Source organism: Hippocampus bargibanti, linkage group LG04 (assembly GCF_051943395.1).
Source record: "Hippocampus bargibanti isolate YZ-2025 linkage group LG04, ASM5194339v1, whole genome shotgun sequence".
Taxonomy (NCBI): Eukaryota; Metazoa; Chordata; class Actinopteri; order Syngnathiformes; family Syngnathidae; genus Hippocampus; species Hippocampus bargibanti.
The window spans coordinates 2,677,501-2,697,656 of NC_142737.1; the positions used below are offsets into that span (position 1 = coordinate 2,677,501).

Genomic DNA, 20,156 nt, shown 5'->3' on the forward strand with positions numbered 1-20,156 from the left:
GCAGAATTTGCCTTTTGTCCGCTTTGTTACAGCTTCATCCTTTGTTAAAGCGCTACATAAATCAATATGTGTATTTTACTGTATTTTGTACAGCTGCCCCCATTTCAAGCTCATAACTCCATATAACTTAGGAATTAACTCTTTCTTTCTGGTGAGAGAAGAGTCTAAGGTTTCTAACGCTCTATTGAATGTTTATGTAGTCCTAAAACTCAGGATTCTGAAGGTCCTGCAATTTGAGTGAAATTGACAAATGAATGAAAGCTGTTGTTAAAGTGCTCTATAAATACAGTAAAGTCTCGTTATATCGATATCGGATATATCGATAGTCCCGGTTATATCGATACTATTTCTATGCACGCACGGGGAAAATTACATGCAAACAGGGTCGGATATATCGATAGTCCCGGTTATATCGATATTTTTTCAGACTCCCTTGAATATCGATATAACGAGACTTTACTGTATATGGATTGTATTGTATTGTAATCCTTTTTTTACACCATTTTCAAATTGGGTTTAAAGCTTTGTTTTATCATTTTCAGACATGATCAGTGTTTGGAAATGTTTTCATCGGAAGCTCGTTTACCTTTCACAGCTCATGCGGTGAATGCAGACATGATCCAACCGGGTCTCATGCAGTTGCAGCCCAATCTGGATTTCTCTTTCGATCCACTACAAGGTAGCGTTTAAATTGTTTGCCCTTCGTTCTGGCGGGGATCCTCTGCAGCCATTTGTGTAAAATTGTAGCAGTGTGAAAGATGACAAAAATCTGATCTGTGGTGCTATTTTAGAACTAGAATAGATTTTGTCCTGTGCACAATCTCATCACGTATTAATCGTGCACACTTGAAAAAAAAATCACGCGCTGTTGTTCCAGTAACGTCTCTCGACACGTTTCCTTAACCTCGTAACCAAATGAGTAGATCATGATTGACTCACTTTAATTCATGATTTTTTTTAATTTATTCTTATTATTTTACTAACCGCTTGCTAACATAGACTCTCGTTTCCAGACTTATTTCACAGTGTCCGTTCGCCCGTCTTCTTCCCCGTTTCCCCCACCGCACCGTCCGTCACCCCCCTGCCCAGCAGCAACTCTCCGTCGCAGGTAAACACTTAACGCATCGCAAGCAGAAAGTGTAAGATGTTGTGACCCCGCCCCCACCTACCCTTGCCTCTTTTTCTGTCCTTGACAAGTAGTGACACAAATCCACATAACATAGTCATCGTACTAAACTGAAAGATGGTACGCGAGCGGCTGCTTGGGTATCTTTACTTGTCATTTAAAGGACAACCGACATCTTCGGACAAGTTGTGTCCATAATTTGTAAAATGGCTTCAAATGACTTCTACTGGGCATATTTTAATAAGATTCCACCGCATATAGCTATATTATACGTTTTAAGACTCGCGCTGAATATTCCGGAAGTCTTGTTTTTGAGTTGGTGACGAGTCCGTACGTGACGTCACGAAAGGAACGCCCCTGACCGAAAAAATGACACATTGCAGCAGTCCTTCCATCACGTCAATGTATTTTGCTGTACTTGTTTGGTCTGGGGACCTGGTGTTGCACCCAAAAGCCGCCAGAAGAGGGCGTCTAAGCTCCATATAAGGAATTTATCAGCCTGTGGAAACTGAGGTGGCCACAGGAGGTCGCCATTTTGTGCCTCTTTTTCAGCGAGACATTTCCCCTCAATGTTGCCTCAAAATGGCACCGAATAAATTCTTTAATCGATTGCAAACATGTATGCTTTCCTCTTCAGAACTATTTGAATCATATTCATAACTGGATGTGTAACAAGAAAGCATATTCTCAGAATCTGAAGCCATTGTTTTTATTCTCCAGCAACGCAAGACGTCTTGGCGTGACATCACGAATTGGGGGCGGGACTTTCTGAAAATGCCCAATTCGCAGCTCAATTTTTTTGCAGATTTTGGACACTTTAAGTCATTTTTATTGGTGTTTTGCATTTGACTAACAATATCATACTGTGTGTTTTGGGTATTTTAGATGCTATAAAACGTTTTTCTGATGTCAGTTAAGAAACAAAAAAGTGACGTCGGTTGTCCTTTAAAATGTCGACATAAAAATAAACACATTTTGGTTTTTTAACTCATTAGCCGGCAGACGATGTGCAAACATGTGTCTACTCCAGTGCCAGGGTTTTTGTCATTTTCACTCAAATCCCAGGACTCAAATAATATTTTGTTTTAGGACTACGTAAACATTCAATTCAGTGTAAGAAACCTTAGACACTCTTAGTCGGTGCGCCATGTATTGGAGAAACGTGGGCATTGCAACGACAAGATGAGATGATGGATTTTTATTATTATTATTATTATTATTATTATTATTATTATTATTATTATTATTATTATTATTAATTTATATCTGAGTAACTTGACATAGATGAGTGAACGCTGGCGCGCGTGGCTGCCGCTGCTCACCCACAGAAAAACTGATCCTGTGACTGTAAAATGACCTTGAGCGTTTTGAAAGGCGCTTAGAAACGAAATGGATAATAATTATAATAATGATGATGATGATAATAATAAATACATTTCATTAAGAAGCGCCTGCGTTCACTAAACCCAGAAGTAACTCCAATAGATAGCAAGCTATCTAGCTAGCTTGCTATCTATTTGATAAATAAACTGTCAAACAATAATTTATGCTGAACCGCTATCTCGCTAGTTAGCTAGCCAGCTAAATAGCAAATACTTAGCTAGCTGGATTATTATTATTATTGTTATTGTTATTATTAATATGATTAATATTACTATGAGTATTATTATTGTTATTATTTTAGTTGGACAAGTTTGAAAGGCCACCATTTGCTAGTCCGTAGTCCCTGGGAGTCGTCATGTTTTATTCTATTGTGTTTTTGTACACTTCTTCTTTTCCTTTCGGCTTTTCCATTCAAGGGGTCGCCACAGCAAATCAGTGTCCTCCATCTTTAGAGGTTTGATTCGTTTTGTACCCAACGGTGATTTATTATTATTTTTTAACAATGCAAAAATGTCTGTGTTTATCGGGGGAGCTCTTTGATATATGACGAGCATTTCAGTTCCTTTAGATAAAATCGAGTTACAAAAATTCACCCCTCGAGTCAAGGTTCTACAGCGCATGTGTTTTTGTCACCAGGGCCAGTTATTGTCGTCCATGCAGCTCGAGGATACCCCAATCCCGTCTCCTATGACCAGCGCCATCAGCGAGGCTAGTGCCGATACCATTGAGGACGACTACTTGCCTCTTTATGCGGGGCAGGTGGGGCTCAGTGATCCCCCCAACGCCCCCTCCCACAATGCCCTGGTGTCCCAATCCCCGCCTATAGCGGTCGCACCCATGGTTCCCGCGACCTTGGGCAAAACCAGGGTGATCTCGCCCTCCAATTCGGCGCGCATGCATGCCTCGCCGCCTGCACCCCGGCTGTCGTCGTCCCTGGTTCCGCTGTTAGCCGCCCCGAAGCCTCACACCTTCGCCCGCCCTCGACACCTCCAGCCAAACAACGCTAACAAAAAACGAGACTTGAAGAAGATTTCCCCTGCTAACCCGATTGCACCGCAGCAGCTCTTCATCACAGGTAAGGGTGCCAGAATGACTTTTTCAACCAGGGATTTTCCATGTTTTTGGATCCAGTGAGATTTATTTATTTATTGTTTGTTTATTGTGTATTTATTGTTTATTTATTTATGTACGGGTATTTATTTGTGTATGTGTTTTGTTGTTTTATTTATTATTTTATTACTTACTATTAGTTTAGAAATTTATTATCCTATTTTATTATTTTTATTTGTTAATCTGTTTGTTTATTTATGTATTTGTTTGTTATTTTTTTGGGAGGGCCTTTCATATTGATCCATTATCAAATCTGCTTATCGCCAGCAGGACGGTGTAATGTATTTATTTTTTGATTTTATTTTTTTGGTCTAAATATTTATATTTGGTTTCAGCTGACATTTTTTTCATGTATTTATTTGTTCATTCCTTTATTTGTTTATTTGTTTGTTTATTGATCTACGTAGTTATTTGTGTGTTTATTTGTATTTTTTTTTTTATTATTTGTTTATTATTTAATTACTTTATTATTTTATTTTCTTATTTTATTATTTTTATTTGTTATCTGTTTTTTTTTCGGCCTAAATATTTATATTTGGTGTCAGTTGACATATTTTATTTATTTATTTGTTTGTTTATTATTGTACTTTATTATTTTATTATTATTTTTGTTTATGTATGTATGTATTTATTTATTCTTTATTCATTTATTTATGGTCAGTTATTTTTGGGAGGACCTCTCATATTCATATGCGGCATAATTTATTGTTTGTTTGATTTTTGGCCTCAATATTTATATTTGGTTTCATCTGATATTTTTTTCCTTTATGTATTTATTTGTGTATGTATTTGTGTATTTGTTAATTCTTGTGTTTTATTTATTTTATGACTTTACTATTTTATTGTTTTTATCTGTTTATCAGTGTTTTTGTTTATTTATTTATTTGTTTGATTATTTATTTTTGGCATATTCATCCATTATCATATCTGCTTGTCGTCACAATGTATTCATTTTTTTTGTTTTATTTTTCAGCCGAAATATAATTTGTTTCAGCGAGCATATCTGTATTATTTATTTATTTATGTATTTATTTATTTAAAATGTATTTGTTTATTTAGTTTGGTATTTATTTAGTTGTTTATTTTGCACTTTTGCAAACAACACCTATGTCATTTCGATATTATTTAGGGGCGTACAAAAATCTAAAATCATCTCTCACTCTCACAGGTGTCATCCCAGCAATTAAAACCGAAGTGACTTCATCTCCCGGTGTACTGATCACACATTGTGGCGTGGTATGTTGTTAACGTTGTCTCTGGACACTTGATTCGGCACACCTGCATATACAATAAGAGTGGCGCGTATTTTATTGTATCGTCAAAAGTCGAATAGCTACATTGAGCAATTAAACTCCTATACTTAAAGGACAACCGACGCCTCCGGACAAGTTGTGTCCATAATTTGTAAAATGACTTCAAATGACTTTACTGAGCGTGTTTTACAAAGATTCCACGGCACATAGCTATAGTTTACATTTTAAGACTTGTACTGAATATTCAGGAAGTCTTGTTTTTGAGTTGGTGACGATTCCTGACGTCACGGAAGGAACGCCCCTGACCGAGAAAGGACACACAATGCATTTTGGGTACTTTGTTTGATCTAAAAACTTCATGTTGATGGCGAAATTAGAAGGAAAAAACATAAATAACGTGATGGTGAATCGTGTGTTTGCACCAAAACTACTATTTGATACTAGTTGAGACAAATTCCCAGCAGACAAATCAGCCCATTTCCAACGGAGCTCGGCCGCCATCTTGTGCATTTTCTGGGACGCTACATTGGAGTCCAGACATCTCGAATTGATACGGAAGGACTTCTTTAATCAATTGCAAACATGTATGCTTTCCTCTTCAGAAATATTTGAATCATATTCATAACTGGGTGAGTAACAAGAAAGCATCTTCTCCGAATCTGAAGCCATTGTTTTGATTCTCCAGCAAGGCAAGACGTCCTTGCGTGACGTCACGAACAAGGGGGCGGGACCTTCTGAAACTCTGCATCTCTGAGGTCATTTTGAAGTAGTTTTGTGACACTTGAAGTCATTTTTATTGGTGTTTTGCATTTGACTAAAAATATCAGCTAGCATGTTTTGGGTATTTTAGATGCTATAAAACGTTTAGATGCTATAAAACGTGCTATAAAACAAAAAAAGGGTGTCGGTTGTCCTTTAAGTTTGACTGAAATGTTCTGAAGCTAAAATAAAACGTCTAATTTTGATGGCACATCATGTGATACCCGTTTTGGTAAATTGACACATCGGAATAAAAACAAAATAGCTTCCGCATGACTTATTTAACACGCATGCTCATTGGATGCGTGCGCTCTGCTTTAATTGCTTCCTTTTGCTGTCCATCAGGCTGGTGGGTTCTCCGTCGTACCTCAAAGCCAAACGGCGCCTCAATGCATCGTCCCTTCCGAGAACTCGTTTTCATCCAGCCACCGAAACCAGGAGACGTCCTCTGGTATCGGTGAGAGTTTGTTACAACTCGGCAGTGCCAAAATTGTCAAAAAACACACTATCTACTATCTTTGTGACTGCTTTATTCTCTTGTATATGATAGTTGTCCATGTTAAGCGCTTTGATATAGCTTCAGCTGTTGATGAAAAGGTTTCTACTGCCGTCATCTGTACTTTTTTGAAGTTGTCGGACGTTTCACTGCTCATCCGAAAAGCTTCGTCAGCGCACTAAATTTGTGCTGGTATCTCTGGCCTTATATATATCCCGAATGCACCCGAATGGCAGTGCCAGACCTCTGCTTTGATAGGTCCCTGCTCTAAGGTTGGGAGCAGTGGCTACTCCGTGAATCTGATAACTTCTTTTGGTGTGTCTGATTATGTCATATGCCTGTCCCTGATTGCCCCATTCGCTCTGGTATCACCTCATTAGCATGACTTAGGCTCCATGGTAACGACTAAGAAGTCTGTTGTAAGCACGATCCAAATTAAACCTCAAACCCCCATGGCAATTTAGTGAAGGGTTTTGCTGTTTTACAAAAATGGCTTCCTTAGAAATTAATTTTTTTATTATTATTATTATTATTATTATTATTATTTAGGTGTATGTGTACTGCAATTTGAGGGCCACTAGCATTATCCCTGTGATATTGATAATCTCCTTTTTGGAGCATTTATTTAGTTTCCCCAGTGTATAGCTCCATAGACCCAGCACAAATTTAGTTCGCTGACGAAGCTTTTTGGATGAGAAGCGAAACATCCGACACCTTCAAAGAAGTACAGATGGCGGCTAAAGAAACTTTTTCATCGATGGACCACTCCTGTACGACTGAGAGCTTGGATTATACTGTATTTCTGACGTTGATGTATTTTTTTTCTTCTTTCTTTGGTTCAAGGCCAGTTAAAATCAAGCCAAGGCTCCCCTTGTGCCTTAGAGCAAGTCCCGAGTCCACAATCCCTGATCACCAGCAGCACAACACCTCAGGTAGTGCGGATAAGAGCAATCCAAAATGCGGGTGGGATTGTTTCAAACTGTAATTGGTGGTTGCCATATTGCTATTTTTTGTTCCGCAGTATTTAAATATGATGTTAAAAAATATTTATGTGTACTATATGTACAAATTGTCCGATAGCGAGTACTCTTAGCAGGCGTTCAAAACCGAGACGCAATGTCACACCTTGGCGGAATGCCCAAAAAGCATACTGGCGAGTACAGGAACTTTTCTTTGTTGACTTCCTCCTCGCATTCCATGTCTGTGCGTGTCACTTTCAGGTCAATTAAACCCACATTTTGAGGGGGTGGGGTATATCTGAGTACAGTGGAACCTCGGTTTTCGAACGACTCCTAGTTCGAACAAATCGGAGTCCGAACAAAAAATGTGAGAAATTCTTGCTTTGTAGTTCGGACGCCGGTACGACGCGCGAGTGCGTACGCGAGGGTGGAATGCTGAGCGGCGTACGGGTGTAGATCGCTCTCTTCGTGACCAACTGTGTCACGTTGCGATGTCGACAGTGGCAGCTGACGAGTCGGAACGTTAATTGTTGGGGAGGATCGCTAAGCAGGTGGCAGAGACGTTGGTGCTGGCAGATGATTTATGAACAAAAGGCGCGGGTCCGAGATAACGCGGACCTGGAAAAAACTGGTTGAACAAAAAGTGACAAAACACAGCACCGCGAGTGGGTGAGCGCGGCGATCCGTCCAACCTCACTCGCTCGGGGAAAGATAAAAATGCACACGACGGTGCAAAACAGCATACGATCTCGAGAGTATCAACTGACGCGATCGAGGCTAATAAATACCTCGGGCGAAGCAACTCTCGTGCCGATAGCAGTTCAAGGTACGGGCGAGGTGCGAGGCGTAGTATCTTCCGACGCTGGGTGAGTGCCAGCGTCTGGTTTAAATGTCCAAATGTCTGTGATGAGGGAATTGACAGCAGCTGGCGGACGTCGGGAGCGGAGACCCCTCCCAGCTGTCAACTCGCTCGTGACAAACTGTTGACGCTTGCGAACGTGCTGCGTTTTGCTGTCGCGTTCAATATGAAGTGTTTTAGCCTCTAATCCTCCAAAGAAAGTCAGTGCAAGCAGCAAAGCTGCTACAAGTGAAAGCCTGGGTTACATTTATGTTTGTTATTTGTGTCTTTTAACATTTTCTGAGATATACATTGCTTTTTATGTGTTGGTCAGCATTTTAATGTGCAATTTCATGCATAAAATATTTTTTAAAATACTAAAAAGGTAAACATCCAGGGTGTTGGAACGGATTAAAACGATTTACATTATTTGTAATGGGAAAAATGATTTCGGTGTTCGAGCAAATCGCTTTTCGAACAGGGTTCTGGAACGGATTATGGTCGAGAACCGAGGTTCCACTGTATATACTTTAATACAGGAATTAAATTGGCAGTGTGTGAAACTCCTGATAAAAGTTAGCGGACACGAGGGCAGACAACTATCCATTAGCTAGCTGTCTAGGCTAGCTGTCTGGCTATCTATTCGCTATTTATTTGCTATCCATTAGCTAACTAGCTAGCTATTAGCTGTCTAGCTGTTGGCTATCTGGCTATCTATTAGCTATTTATTTTCTATCCATTAGCTAACTAGCTAGCTATTAGCTGTCTAGCTGTTGGCTATCTGGCTATCTATTCGCTATTTATTTGCTATCCATTAGCTAACTAGCTAGCTATTAGCTGTCTAGCTGTTGGCTATCTGGCTATCTATTAGCTATTTATTTGCTATCCATTAGCTAGCTAGCTAGCTTTCTATCTGAGTTACTTCGGGGTTGAATGAATGCTGCCGCTGCTCATCCACAGAAAAACTTTATCCTGTGACTGTAAAGTGACATTGAGAGTTTTAAAAGGCGCTTAGAAATGAAATGGATTATTATATAATTTTTTTTACTCATATTTTGAATCACGTTGCTGTAATATTTTTGGTGTATTTTTTCCTTTTGATAATTTACCATATTTTCCGGTACCCAAAAGCCTTGATTTTCTTCAAACGATAACCCTGCGCCTTATACGCAGGTGCGCCTCATAAGTGAAGTCATATTGAGCCACAACAACTATTGAGCCTCGTGTTGACAGTTCATAATAATAATAATAATAATAATAATAATAATACATTATAATAATAATAATAATACATTTTATTTTAAGCGCCTTTCCAAGCTCTCAGGGACACTTTACGGTCACAGACAAGCATAGGTACTATAATAAATAATATTAATAAATAATATAATAAATAAAATACAATTATAAATACAAACAAGAGAGAGAACTACGCAGAAAATGCAATTTTGTTGTCGGGCCATCCCAAGTTTACTGACAACGGTCCGATTTATTTAGCCAGCTAGCTAGCAAGCTAGCTTTCTATCATTTTGAGTTACTTCTAGGTTGAGTGAACGCTGGCGCGTTTGGCTGCCGCTGCTCACCTCACAGAAAAACGTATCCTGTGACTGGAAAGTGACCTTGAGAGTTTTTAAAGGCGCTTATAAATGAAATGTATTATTATATTATTATGTACAAGGGGGTTAGCTATTATCATAGTGAAATTTACACGTGTGTTTACTGTACATGCGTGTGTATTTTCAGATTCCAAGGAGAGCCCGCATCGCCGAGCAGAAGCGACGATCAAATATAAACCACTGCTTCAAAACACTCGCCGGCCTGGTTCCCACCCTCAATAACTCCCAAGCCAATGTGTGTACAATTTACATTTTTTATTCTTCTTCTTTTCCTTTCGTCGTTTCTCATCAGGGGATCAATGTCCTCCATCTAACCCGGTTTTGTGCATCCTCTTCTCTCACACCAGCTACCTTCATGTCCTCTTTGACAACATCCATAAACCTCCTTTTTTTTATTATGAGTCAAAAAACATATCAAATAATGCCAAGTGTGTCAACGTCATTTTTTTAGCCGCGGGCCACATTGTAGTTATGGTTTCCTCTCGGGGGGGGGGAGGGTGTTATGAATTTGGGGAATGTTTCCTCCCCTCCACATATTACATACAGAACGCACGACAAATTATTGAATAACTAGTTATCAAATTTGAAGTAAAAAATAATGACTGTTTGTCAGAGATACTGTGGACAAAGACAGAAAGATTGTCTTTACTGCCGGCAGGAGACGCAGCCATTCATGACAGACGGCTGAATTCTGCACGCCGTCTGCCAAGCTATTTATTGAGTGTATATGCAAATTTAAGTGATACATTAGTAAAACATAGTTTTCTTGTTTATAATAAATACCACACCCCTGGGCTTTCTAAGCGCGAACAGCTGTAAGCAATAAAACATTGTCTCTTCCATGAACTGATAAATTTGTAACCTGGTTAATGAGCTCTTCCTGTGAAGGAGTTTTAAGTCGTAAATTGCTTCGGTGATAAAGGAGTTTCCCAAGTCCTAAATTCTGTCCAAGGCCAGATCTCCTAGATGAAGATGACAGTTGAACTTGCTGTGTCTGTTGACCTCAGATTGACCCCAGGTTGTCTGTGCTTCAATTGTGTACTCGAGTCACACATGTTGACTAAGCATATAACAGCATGAAACTTTTAAATATGATAACTTCTTATTCTGTCTAATCTTTATGACTGTTTTTGTGGTTTGCATACGCCAATTTGAAATTTAGGTTTGGACGTTAGCAAAAATTATGAAATTTCACAAGTTTGATTTGCTTTTGCAGGCTGAATAAAATGATGTGGCGGGCCAAATTTGGACGCCGGGCCTGGACGTTAACACCTGTGCTTTATGTAATGCTACATTAAGCTTATACTATTTTTCCTCGCCGCAATAGCGACAAAAAAAACAATAAATTCTATATTAATGGTATATAAATGGTTAATGAGTATTCGTTAGCTTAGCCTTTATGAGTTTTGCAGTGTTTTTACATTTACATTTCACAGCAGCAAAATTTACATTTCACAGTATCAAAGTGATGAAATTAAGAGGAAAGGAAAAGAAGAAGTAGAAAAACAAAACACATGAGCTGCTGTAAAGGCAGCCACTCACGGGGCGCCATCTTGAAGTCAAAACAATAACAACAAAACACTAAATAACAAATAATGTGACAAGACACAGACAATCATTCAATCTTAAGCACTTTCTCTTTGTTGTATGAAGCAGTTGTAGATGAAAGAGGAGGGGATCAAAGCATCCTTTTCACCAGTGGATCAGGACGTCACGGTGAAATGTGCACGTCTGCGACAAGCTAAATGTTGAAAGCAAACCCGAAGCTCTAGTATCCATTGACAAAAAAAAAAGATACTGTCTCACATCTCCTGTCCAGCGTAAATCCACATTATTTCCAAGCCGCGACCGTTCCACATACGCATCGGCGCTTCTTTCCAATTCGTCTCGGGCTTGACTTTGACACCTGTGGTCTATGCAAACTTGTGTTTGCAACTACACATTGTCCAAATTCTCTCCTTTTCCTTTCACAGCGGCCATTTTGAATTGCTTGCTATGTCCATAGATCAGTATTGCGGTCGCAATGCAAAAGACGGTGGAACACGTCGAGAAGCTCAGGCAGGAGAGGGAGCAAATGCAAGAGGACATCAGGAATCTGCAGGAGGAGATTACAAGCCTCAAGGCCTCCATTAAGTATGTTTCCAGATCGATAGCGTAGCATTTTTTTCAAATACAGTAAAGTCTCGTTATATCGATATTCAAGGGAGTCCGAAAAAATATCGATATAACCGGGATTATCGATATATCCGACCCTGTTTGCATGTAATTTTCTCCGTGCGCGCATAGAAATAGTATCGATATAACCGGGACTATCGATATATCCGATATCGATATAACGAGACTTTACTGTACTACCATTTGTTTAACTCATTCACTGCCAGACGATATGCAAATATGTGTTTGTCATTTTCACTCAAATTTCAGGACCCGTAGAATATTGACTTTTCGGACGACATAAACATTAAATTCAATGTAAGAAACCTTAGACTCTCTTCATTCATCAGAAAATAAGAGTTAATTCCTAAATTATATGGGTCTGGAGTAATCTGAGCTTGAAATGGGAGGCGGTTGTATAAAATGTGATGCAATACATACATGTTGGTTTATATAGCGATTTAGCAACAGCTGAAGCTGGAACAAAGCGCTAACATGGAAAAAGGGAAATGCTGCCCCCTTGTGGAATGTAAAAAAAAAAAAAAACATTGCGCTTTATCGGCACCGAGCATGAAAAAACAACACCCGAACAAATTCGGGAATGGCGCTGCTCTATGTCGTATTTTCAATTCTCGAATAAATTCGTGAATGGCAGTGAATGTGTCACATTTTTTTCCCAGAAATGCTTCGCTTTAGTTTTTATTAACTTTAGTGTTAGTTTTAGTCGTATTTATTTATTTATTTATTTATTACGTGTAAGTCTAGGTTTTGTTTTAATGTATTTATTTTTGTATTTATTTATTTAGTGGAAGTCTAAGTTTTGTTTTCTTTTATTTATTCATATGTTTTTGTATCTATCTAGCTATCAAGCGAGCTAGCTAACTATGTAGCAAGCTACCTCGCTAGCTATCTATTTGCTATTTATTTGCCATCTATCTATCGATTAGCTATCTATATATTAGCTAGCTAAATAGCTTTCTATCTATTTCAGTTACTTCCGGGTTGAGTGAACGCTGGCGCGTGTGGCTGCCGCAGCTCACCCACAGGAAAACTTATCCTGTGACTGTAAAGTGACCGTGAGGGTTTTGAAAGGCGCTTATAAATGAAATGCATTATTATTATTATTATTATTTATTTATTTTTACATTTGTTATTTATGTGTATCTATAATTATTTATTAAGTGTAAGTCTAAGTTTTGTTTTTTATTTATTTATTTATTTATTTATGTATTGATTATATTTATTTATTTAGTGTAAGTCTAAGTTTTGTTTTATTTATTGATTTATTTTTGTATTTATTGTTTTTAATTTATTTATTTACAGTATATACAGTTTGTACAGTATGTATGCATATATGCATGCGTGTGTGAGTGTGTGTGTGTGTGTGTGTGTGTGTGTGTGTGTGTGTGTGTGTGTGTGTGTGTATGTATTGAGTCTAAGTTTTGTTTTCTATTATTATTTATTTAAGTCTATACGTTTTTCTCTCTCTCTTGATATCAGTGATGCAACCTTTTATTTTCTTTTACTTTCAGTAATCAAAACATAAATGAAGTTTTACAACTTTCGGGGGGGGGGGATGAGTGTCCCGTCATTGAATGTTTGTCATCTATCTCACGGGGGTCTCGTTTGTGCCTTTTTACATTTTGTCAACCGCAGCCTTTGCCACGATCAGATGCCAGCCACGGGAGCTCAGGTCACGCAGCGGCGCTTTGACCACATGCAGCACAGGTTCACAGAGTACGTCAAGCTACGTTCCCGGCAAGACTGGAAGTTCTGGATTGTATCTTTTTTTTTCTTGTCGTTGGCGTTTACGGAGCAGTCACGTTGTCTCTCTCGGCCTCCCTAATTAAGATGCTTCTTTGTGTGAGTGCGGGGAAATTTACTGTGGTCGGAAGGAATCCTCGGTGGAACAGTTGCGTTTCATCATCATCATCACCACCTGGCTTGGAGCTTTTTGGGCTTCACAAGAATGTTGAAGATGATGGAGCTGCTTTCAAATACAGTAAAGTCTCGTTATATCGATATTCAAGGGAGTCCGAAAAAATATCGATATAACCGGGACTATCGATATATCCGATATCGATATAACGAGACTTTACTGTACCTGCTTTGCTCTCCCTTTACAAACGAATATCGCGTTGGATGTTGGACACGTGTTTTTAGAATGTTCTTTTTCAGGCTTTGGGATCACATGTAAACATCAGCGGAGAGAAGCTGTGTTATTTATTTATCCATTTATTGATGTGTTTATTTATTTATCCATTTATTCATGTGTTTATTAATTATTTATTGCTACTTTTATCTTTATCATTATCATTACCATTACCATTACCATTACAATTACCATTACCATTATCATTGTCATTATCGTTGTCATTATCGTTGTCGTTATCATTATCATTATCATTATCATCATCATCATCATCATTATCATCATTATCATTATCATTATTATCTTTTTATTATTATTATTATTATTATTATTATTATTATTATTATTATTATTATTATTATTATTTATCGGCACCCCACAAGAAAAAAAAAACAAAACCCAAACAAATTTGAGAATATCGCTCCAAGTCACACTTTTCGCTTCGGGAATGGCAACGAATGAGAAAAAAAGGAACCTTGACGTCATTCACTTCTCAGTTCAGCGTCATTATCAAACCTCTCTTCGAATCCTTCAACAAGATGGTGTCGACGGCCAGCGGGACGGATCTTTGCAAGACCACGCTGGAGTGGCTCGAGCGGCACTGCTCCCTGGTCGCTCTTCGGCCCAGTGAGTCATTTTCACCTAATTTTTTCATGAAAAAAAAAAATCAATAAATGGTCGCGAATGTACGTTAAAAGCTGGATGAGGAATTTCAGGGCTGTTATAAGAAGTTCTGTAAAGCCAAGAAAGAGAAAGAAAAAAAAAAATAGGCGCCCTGAGCTAGCGGCTGTCACAGTTCATGACCTGCTCTTGCTACGACGATGAGTTTATTCAGTCAAATGAAGCACAGTGTCACGTTTGACCTTGTAGGTCACGTGTAGTTTATTATTTATAAAGGACAACCGACACCATTTTTTTGTTTCCTAACTGACATCAGAAAAACGTTTTATAGCATCTAAAATACCCAAAACACGCAGGCTGATATTTTTAGTCAAATGCAATACACCAATAAAAATGACTTAAAGTGTCCCAAAACTATTGAAACCGTAAGTGGCCAGTTTCAGAAGGTCAGAAGTGATTTTACAAATTATGGACACAACTTGTCCGGAGGCGTCGGTTGTCCTTTAAGGGTATATATATATATATATATATATATATATATATATATATATATATATATATATATATATATATATATATATATATATATATATATATATGGCTAAAGTTACCAGCACAACTTTATTTCGCTGACTAAGCTCTTCGGATGAGGAGCGAAACATCCGACACATTCAAATAAGTACAGATGATGGCTGAAGAAACCTTTTCATCGATTAGTAACCAATGAATTTGATTTGCTTTGGCGGACCGAATAAAATGAAGTGGTGGGCCTGGTTTGGCCCCCGGGCCTTGACTTTGACACCAGTGTTCTTAAGCACGTCTGGGTTTTTTTCATGGTGTTTAAAAGTTACATTGAAAGTCGGATATTTGGATTATTACCTGATCATAGTGTTTGGTGGGGCAGGAGGGTAAAAGTAACTAATGACCGAAAGTTACATGTGGAATGTTTGTATCTAAGTATCTGTGTGTGCGTATTTGTGTTAGTGGTCAGCAGGAGCCTTTGCCAGTTAAGCACCAGCACGTCCATCCTCAGTGACCCGTCACGCTTGCCCGAAGAAGCCATCCAGGCCCTGAGGCACGCCGACATGGAGCCTTGTTCTCAGGCCATTTAATGATGATACTTTTCTTCCTTCTCGTCATGGAGGACTGAACGTATCTTTGTCTTTTCACACCCCAAGGGCTCCATTTTTATTGTTCCCAGCGCTACTCTAGTGCAAAATGGCAGTTTAACTGTACTGGTGGGTGAAGTTTTTTTTTTTTTTTTTTTTTTTTTTACTTGCCATTTTTGTTGTGGTGCGCAGTTTAAAATGGATGTTTGCGCTGTTGTGGGGCTATAACATTAGCCATCTCGCTTCACACCCAATTTTTAGCGGCTTTGCTCACATTGCCATTGCAGGCGAGGCAAGGGGTCACCGTGCCGAAAGCAAATTCTGTTGATCAGGGATTTCAAGAAGAGCTTGAAAATGTATTTGCTTGATTGGATTCTACAGTGATACCTCGGTTTACAAACCCCTTGGCTTATAAACTTTTCGGTTTATGAACGTTAAATTTATGATAATTTTACCTTGGCATACGAAGTATTTTTCAAGATGCACACGAAGCGCCACAATGAGTGATGTGTCGTGCGCGAACGAGCCCGTTCTCCTAACAAGAAAATGGCAGCCGGCTTGTTTTGGTCCTCTATTCCCCGCCCCCTGTCGTCGGTTAAAGCCACGTGATTGGTCAAGAATACAGCAGCAAGGGGAGGTGCTTTAAACATTAAAGAGACAGGCAGATGACAGTGAGAGAGTTTCAACTTTGATAGTTCAAAGGCAGCGTGTATTCTGCAAGGTTAAAATATCCCATCAATCAGGCTCCACAAACAACCCGCACAAGCCATCTGTACACTTGATGCAAAAAGCTATCAACCCAGCTAAACAGAACACAATTGATGATGAACTAGATAAAATTATAGCAGAGAAAGCACCTACAAGGGATCATTCCTCAAGATGGTGAAAGAAGAAGGTTAGGTTCCTCAACAAGTGTTTAATGCTGGGGAAACCGGCCACTCCATTCCATCAAGCCATCAACGACCATCACAAAGGTAAATAAAACGACTTTATTCTACAGTACAGTTTATTTTTTTAATTATAATATCATAGCACATTTATTATACATAAAATACGTTTGTGTAGTTTGAAGGCTTAAAAAATTAGAAAGTAGAACATTATGTTTTATGGGGACCTGGGAACGGATTATTCTCATTTTAATGGTTTCCTATGGGAAATTAATTTTGGGGATACACACTTTTCGCCTGACACACTCTGTCTGGGAACCAATTAAGTTCGTAAGCCAAGGTATCACTGTACAATGATTCACAAGGTTTCATTGTGTCAGATTTAGACAACAATTTCGATTGACAGCCACCACACCTTAGCCGGAATACCGAATCTGTCTACCAAATTGTGTAACGCCACCAGCGCCAAAACTTAGACCTGGTGTGACCTGGTCTTAAATCATGTTTACTTACCGTCACCAAATTATACGGGAGCGCCATGTACTTGATAATAGAAACCGGCATCATTCCCTGCGATGTCAAGACAAATTCCCAAACCCCGTCGGCTCGGCTTGCACAAAAATGAAAACGCGCCAGTTCTCACATCGAGCGCGTGTGCACCTGTCTATGAAAATAGAGCACCTGAGGCTTTCTATTGTTATCTGTGCCATCATATTTTTTCTCCCTCAATGTATTATTTGAGTGACACCCGCACAGAGAAAGCATCATGTTTGCGTTTAAAAGGGAAATTTTGCTTTTCCTCATCAAGCTTGACACCAGAATGTAGCACCCCCCCCCCCCCCCCCCCCCCCAAAAAAAAAAAAAAAAAAAAACGTCCATCCCTCGCGCGTTTTGCTTACTCTGCTTTTTCCGGTGAGCGACACAACCTACAGCCCTCATAGGGAGCTTCACTTCACTGAAATGGCAGTAAAACGCGGATTATTTACTTTTCTCTTTAAATGTGTGCAGTGCCTCGAAAAAGTAGTTGGCATCTTTTTGCAGTTTCCTTACTGTAAAATTTGCCTTCATCAAGTAACAAAGATGTCAAAGTAAACATCCAATGACGTTTTTGCAGTTTCCTCAATTTAAAATTTTCCTTCATCAAGTGCATGTAAAAAAAAAAAGGATGTTAAAGTAAACATCAAATGACGTTTTTACAGTTTCCTCACTTTAAAATTTGCCTTTGTCAAGCACATGTCAAAAACAAAGATATCAAAGTAAACATCAACTGACGTTTTTGCAGTTTCCTCACTTTAAAATTTGCCTTCATCAAGTACTTGTCAAAAACAAAGATGTCAAAGTAAACATGCAATGACGTTTTTGCAGTTTCTTCACTTTAAAATTTGCCTTCATCGAGTACATGTCAAAAACAAAGATGTCAAAGTAAACATGCAATGACGTTTTTGCAGTTTACTCACTTTAAAAATGTTCCTTCATCAAGTACATGTAGAAGATGTCAAAGTAAACATCAAATGAAGTTTTTGCAGTTTCCTCACTTTAAAATTTGCCTTCATCAAGTACTTGTCAAAAACAAAGATGTCAAGGTAAACATCAAATGACGTTTTTGCAGTTTCCTCACCTTAAATTTTCCCTTTATCAAATACATGTCAAAAACAAAGATGTCAAAGTAAACATCCAATAACGTTTTTGCAGTTTCCTTACTGTAAAAATTTCCCTTCAAGTACATGTCAAAAACAAAGATGTCAAAGTAAACATCAAATAAAGTTTTTGCAGTTTCCTCACTTTTAAATTTGCCTTCTCAGGTACATATCAAAAACAAAGATGTCAAAGTAAACATCAGTAAAGTTTTTGCAGTTTCCTTACTGTAAAAATTTGCCTTCAAGTACATGAAATAAACAAAGATGTCAAAGTAAACATCAAATGACGTTTTTGCAGTTTCTTCACTTTAAAATTTGCCTTCATCAAGTACTTGTAAAAAATGTCAAAGTAAACATCAAATGACGTTTTTGCAGTTTCCTCACCTTAAATTTTCCCTTCATCAAATACATGTCAAAAACAAAGGTGTCAAAGTAAACATTCAATAAAGTTTTTGCAGTTTCCTTACTGTAAAACTTTCTTTCAAGTACATGTCAAAAACAAAGATGTCAAAGTAAACATCAAATGAAGTTTTTGAAACGATGTCTGCCTTTTTTTGCCCTTACATAAACAAAAATCCCAATTTTAAAACAGCATTTCCTGTTTACTTGATTTGTGCACTGTTTTTGATCATCCGAAAATATTCCAGAGAAGAAATTTTAGGATGAAACTACTTTTTCATGGCACTGTATATTAACTGATTTTTTTTTTTTGTCGTCACATTTCGATTTGTGTGTGTGTGTGTGTGTGTGTGTGTACAGTTTTTTCCAAAATCACCATCTTTGCTAGGATCTCAGGGCATCGCCGGTAAACGGCGCAAAACTGTCACATTTTGTTGTCTTCACCGAAATGTTTTTGGTCACCACATGGCACCGCCTGTCATGTTTTGACCTTAACCTTTTTTTTTTTTTAATCAGACGGCGCCACGCTTGGTCCTCAACATTTGTTAGCAGGGTGCAGCTTTTTTTTGCCGTTTTTTTTAATCGCAACAAAAATGCATCGCCGTTTTTGGTGCACTGCATTGGTGGATGGCAAAATAATGGTGTGTTTTTTTTGTCTGCAACAAAATCCAGGGGCTGTTTTGTATTTTTATTTTTTAGGGGAGTGACAATTTTTATTTAATCACAACATGGTGGCTTTTCACCATAAAATAGTTGTTTTGTCCTCAACATTTTTTTTTGGTCTTAATCACAATTTTGCGCAGTCATATTTTGTACAGTGATACCTTGGTTTATGAACGCCTTGGCTTACAAACTTTTCGGTTTACGAACGTTACATTGATGAAAATTTTACCTTGGCTTACGAACTATTTTTCGAGATACATACGGAGTTACCAGAATGAGTTCTCCTTACAACAAAATGGCAGCCAACTGTTTTTGTCCTCCATTCCCCGCCCCCAGTCGTCGGTTAACGGCACTTGATTGGTCAAGTACGCAGTAGTGAGTGGGTGGGGGTTACAGACAGAGTGAAGCCATTCTCCAAAAAAGAAAATGGCTGCCGACATTTATTTTGTCCTCTTTTCCCTGCCCCCACTCTTTGGTTAAAGCCACGTGATTGGTCAAGAACGCAGCAGTGAGGGGAGGTGGTTTAAACATTAAAGAGATAGGCAAACGACAGAGAGTGAGAAAATGGATAGAAAACAGTGAAATTCTCGTTTCAACTGATAGTTCAAAGGCAGAGGGTAAACTGCAAGGTTAAAATTCCCATCAATCAGGCTCCACAAATAACCCGCACAAGCCATCTGTACACTTGATGCAAAAAGCTATCAACCCAGCTAAACAGAACACAGTTGATGAGGAACTAGATAAAATTATCGCAGAGAAAGCACCTACAAGGAATCATTCCTCAAGATGGTGGAAGGCTGCGTTCCTCATCAAGTGTTTAATGCTGATGAAACCGGTCACTCCATTCCATCAAGCCATTAACGACGATCACAAAGGTAAATAAAATGACTTTATTATACATTACAATGTATTTCTTTAATTATAATTAACCATAGCACATTTATTATACATAAAATAAGGTATCTTTTGTGTAGATTTAAGGCTTAGAAAATTAGGA

General features: G+C 38.4%; 1 protein-coding gene and 1 long non-coding RNA gene across 6 annotated transcripts in view; one reads left to right on the top strand and one right to left on the bottom strand.

Moving 5' to 3' along the window:
- mlxip (MLX interacting protein) overlaps positions 1-16,035 on the top strand; it is a 22,628-nt gene extending 6,593 nt beyond the window's left edge. For all 4 annotated transcript variants that reach the window (XM_088993538.1, XM_088993540.1, XM_088993537.1 and 1 more), the window contains exons 7-17: positions 596-679; positions 1,014-1,108; positions 3,146-3,584; positions 4,788-4,855; positions 5,977-6,088; positions 6,971-7,059; positions 9,665-9,772; positions 11,543-11,670; positions 13,348-13,471; positions 14,341-14,470; positions 15,449-16,035. In XM_088993538.1, coding sequence (XP_088849664.1) covers positions 596-679; positions 1,014-1,108; positions 3,146-3,584; positions 4,788-4,855; positions 5,977-6,088; positions 6,971-7,059; positions 9,665-9,772; positions 11,543-11,670; positions 13,348-13,471; positions 14,341-14,470; positions 15,449-15,576 — 1,505 coding nt within the window. In that variant the 3' untranslated portion in view covers positions 15,577-16,035. The remainder of the gene's footprint in view (positions 1-595; positions 680-1,013; positions 1,109-3,145; positions 3,585-4,787; positions 4,856-5,976; positions 6,089-6,970; positions 7,060-9,664; positions 9,773-11,542; positions 11,671-13,347; positions 13,472-14,340; positions 14,471-15,448) is intronic.
- Positions 9,799-16,144, bottom strand: LOC148898719 (uncharacterized). Of its 2 annotated transcripts, none has more exons than XR_016114627.1 (3): positions 16,029-16,144; positions 14,360-14,485; positions 9,799-11,632 (listed from the first exon to the last, which is right to left on the bottom strand). It is a non-coding gene; the product is annotated as an uncharacterized LOC148898719 (long non-coding RNA). The 2 variants fall into 2 exon arrangements; XR_016114626.1 differs by having other exon boundaries at positions 14,334-14,485.
- Positions 16,145-20,156: the final 4,012 nt, after the last annotated feature.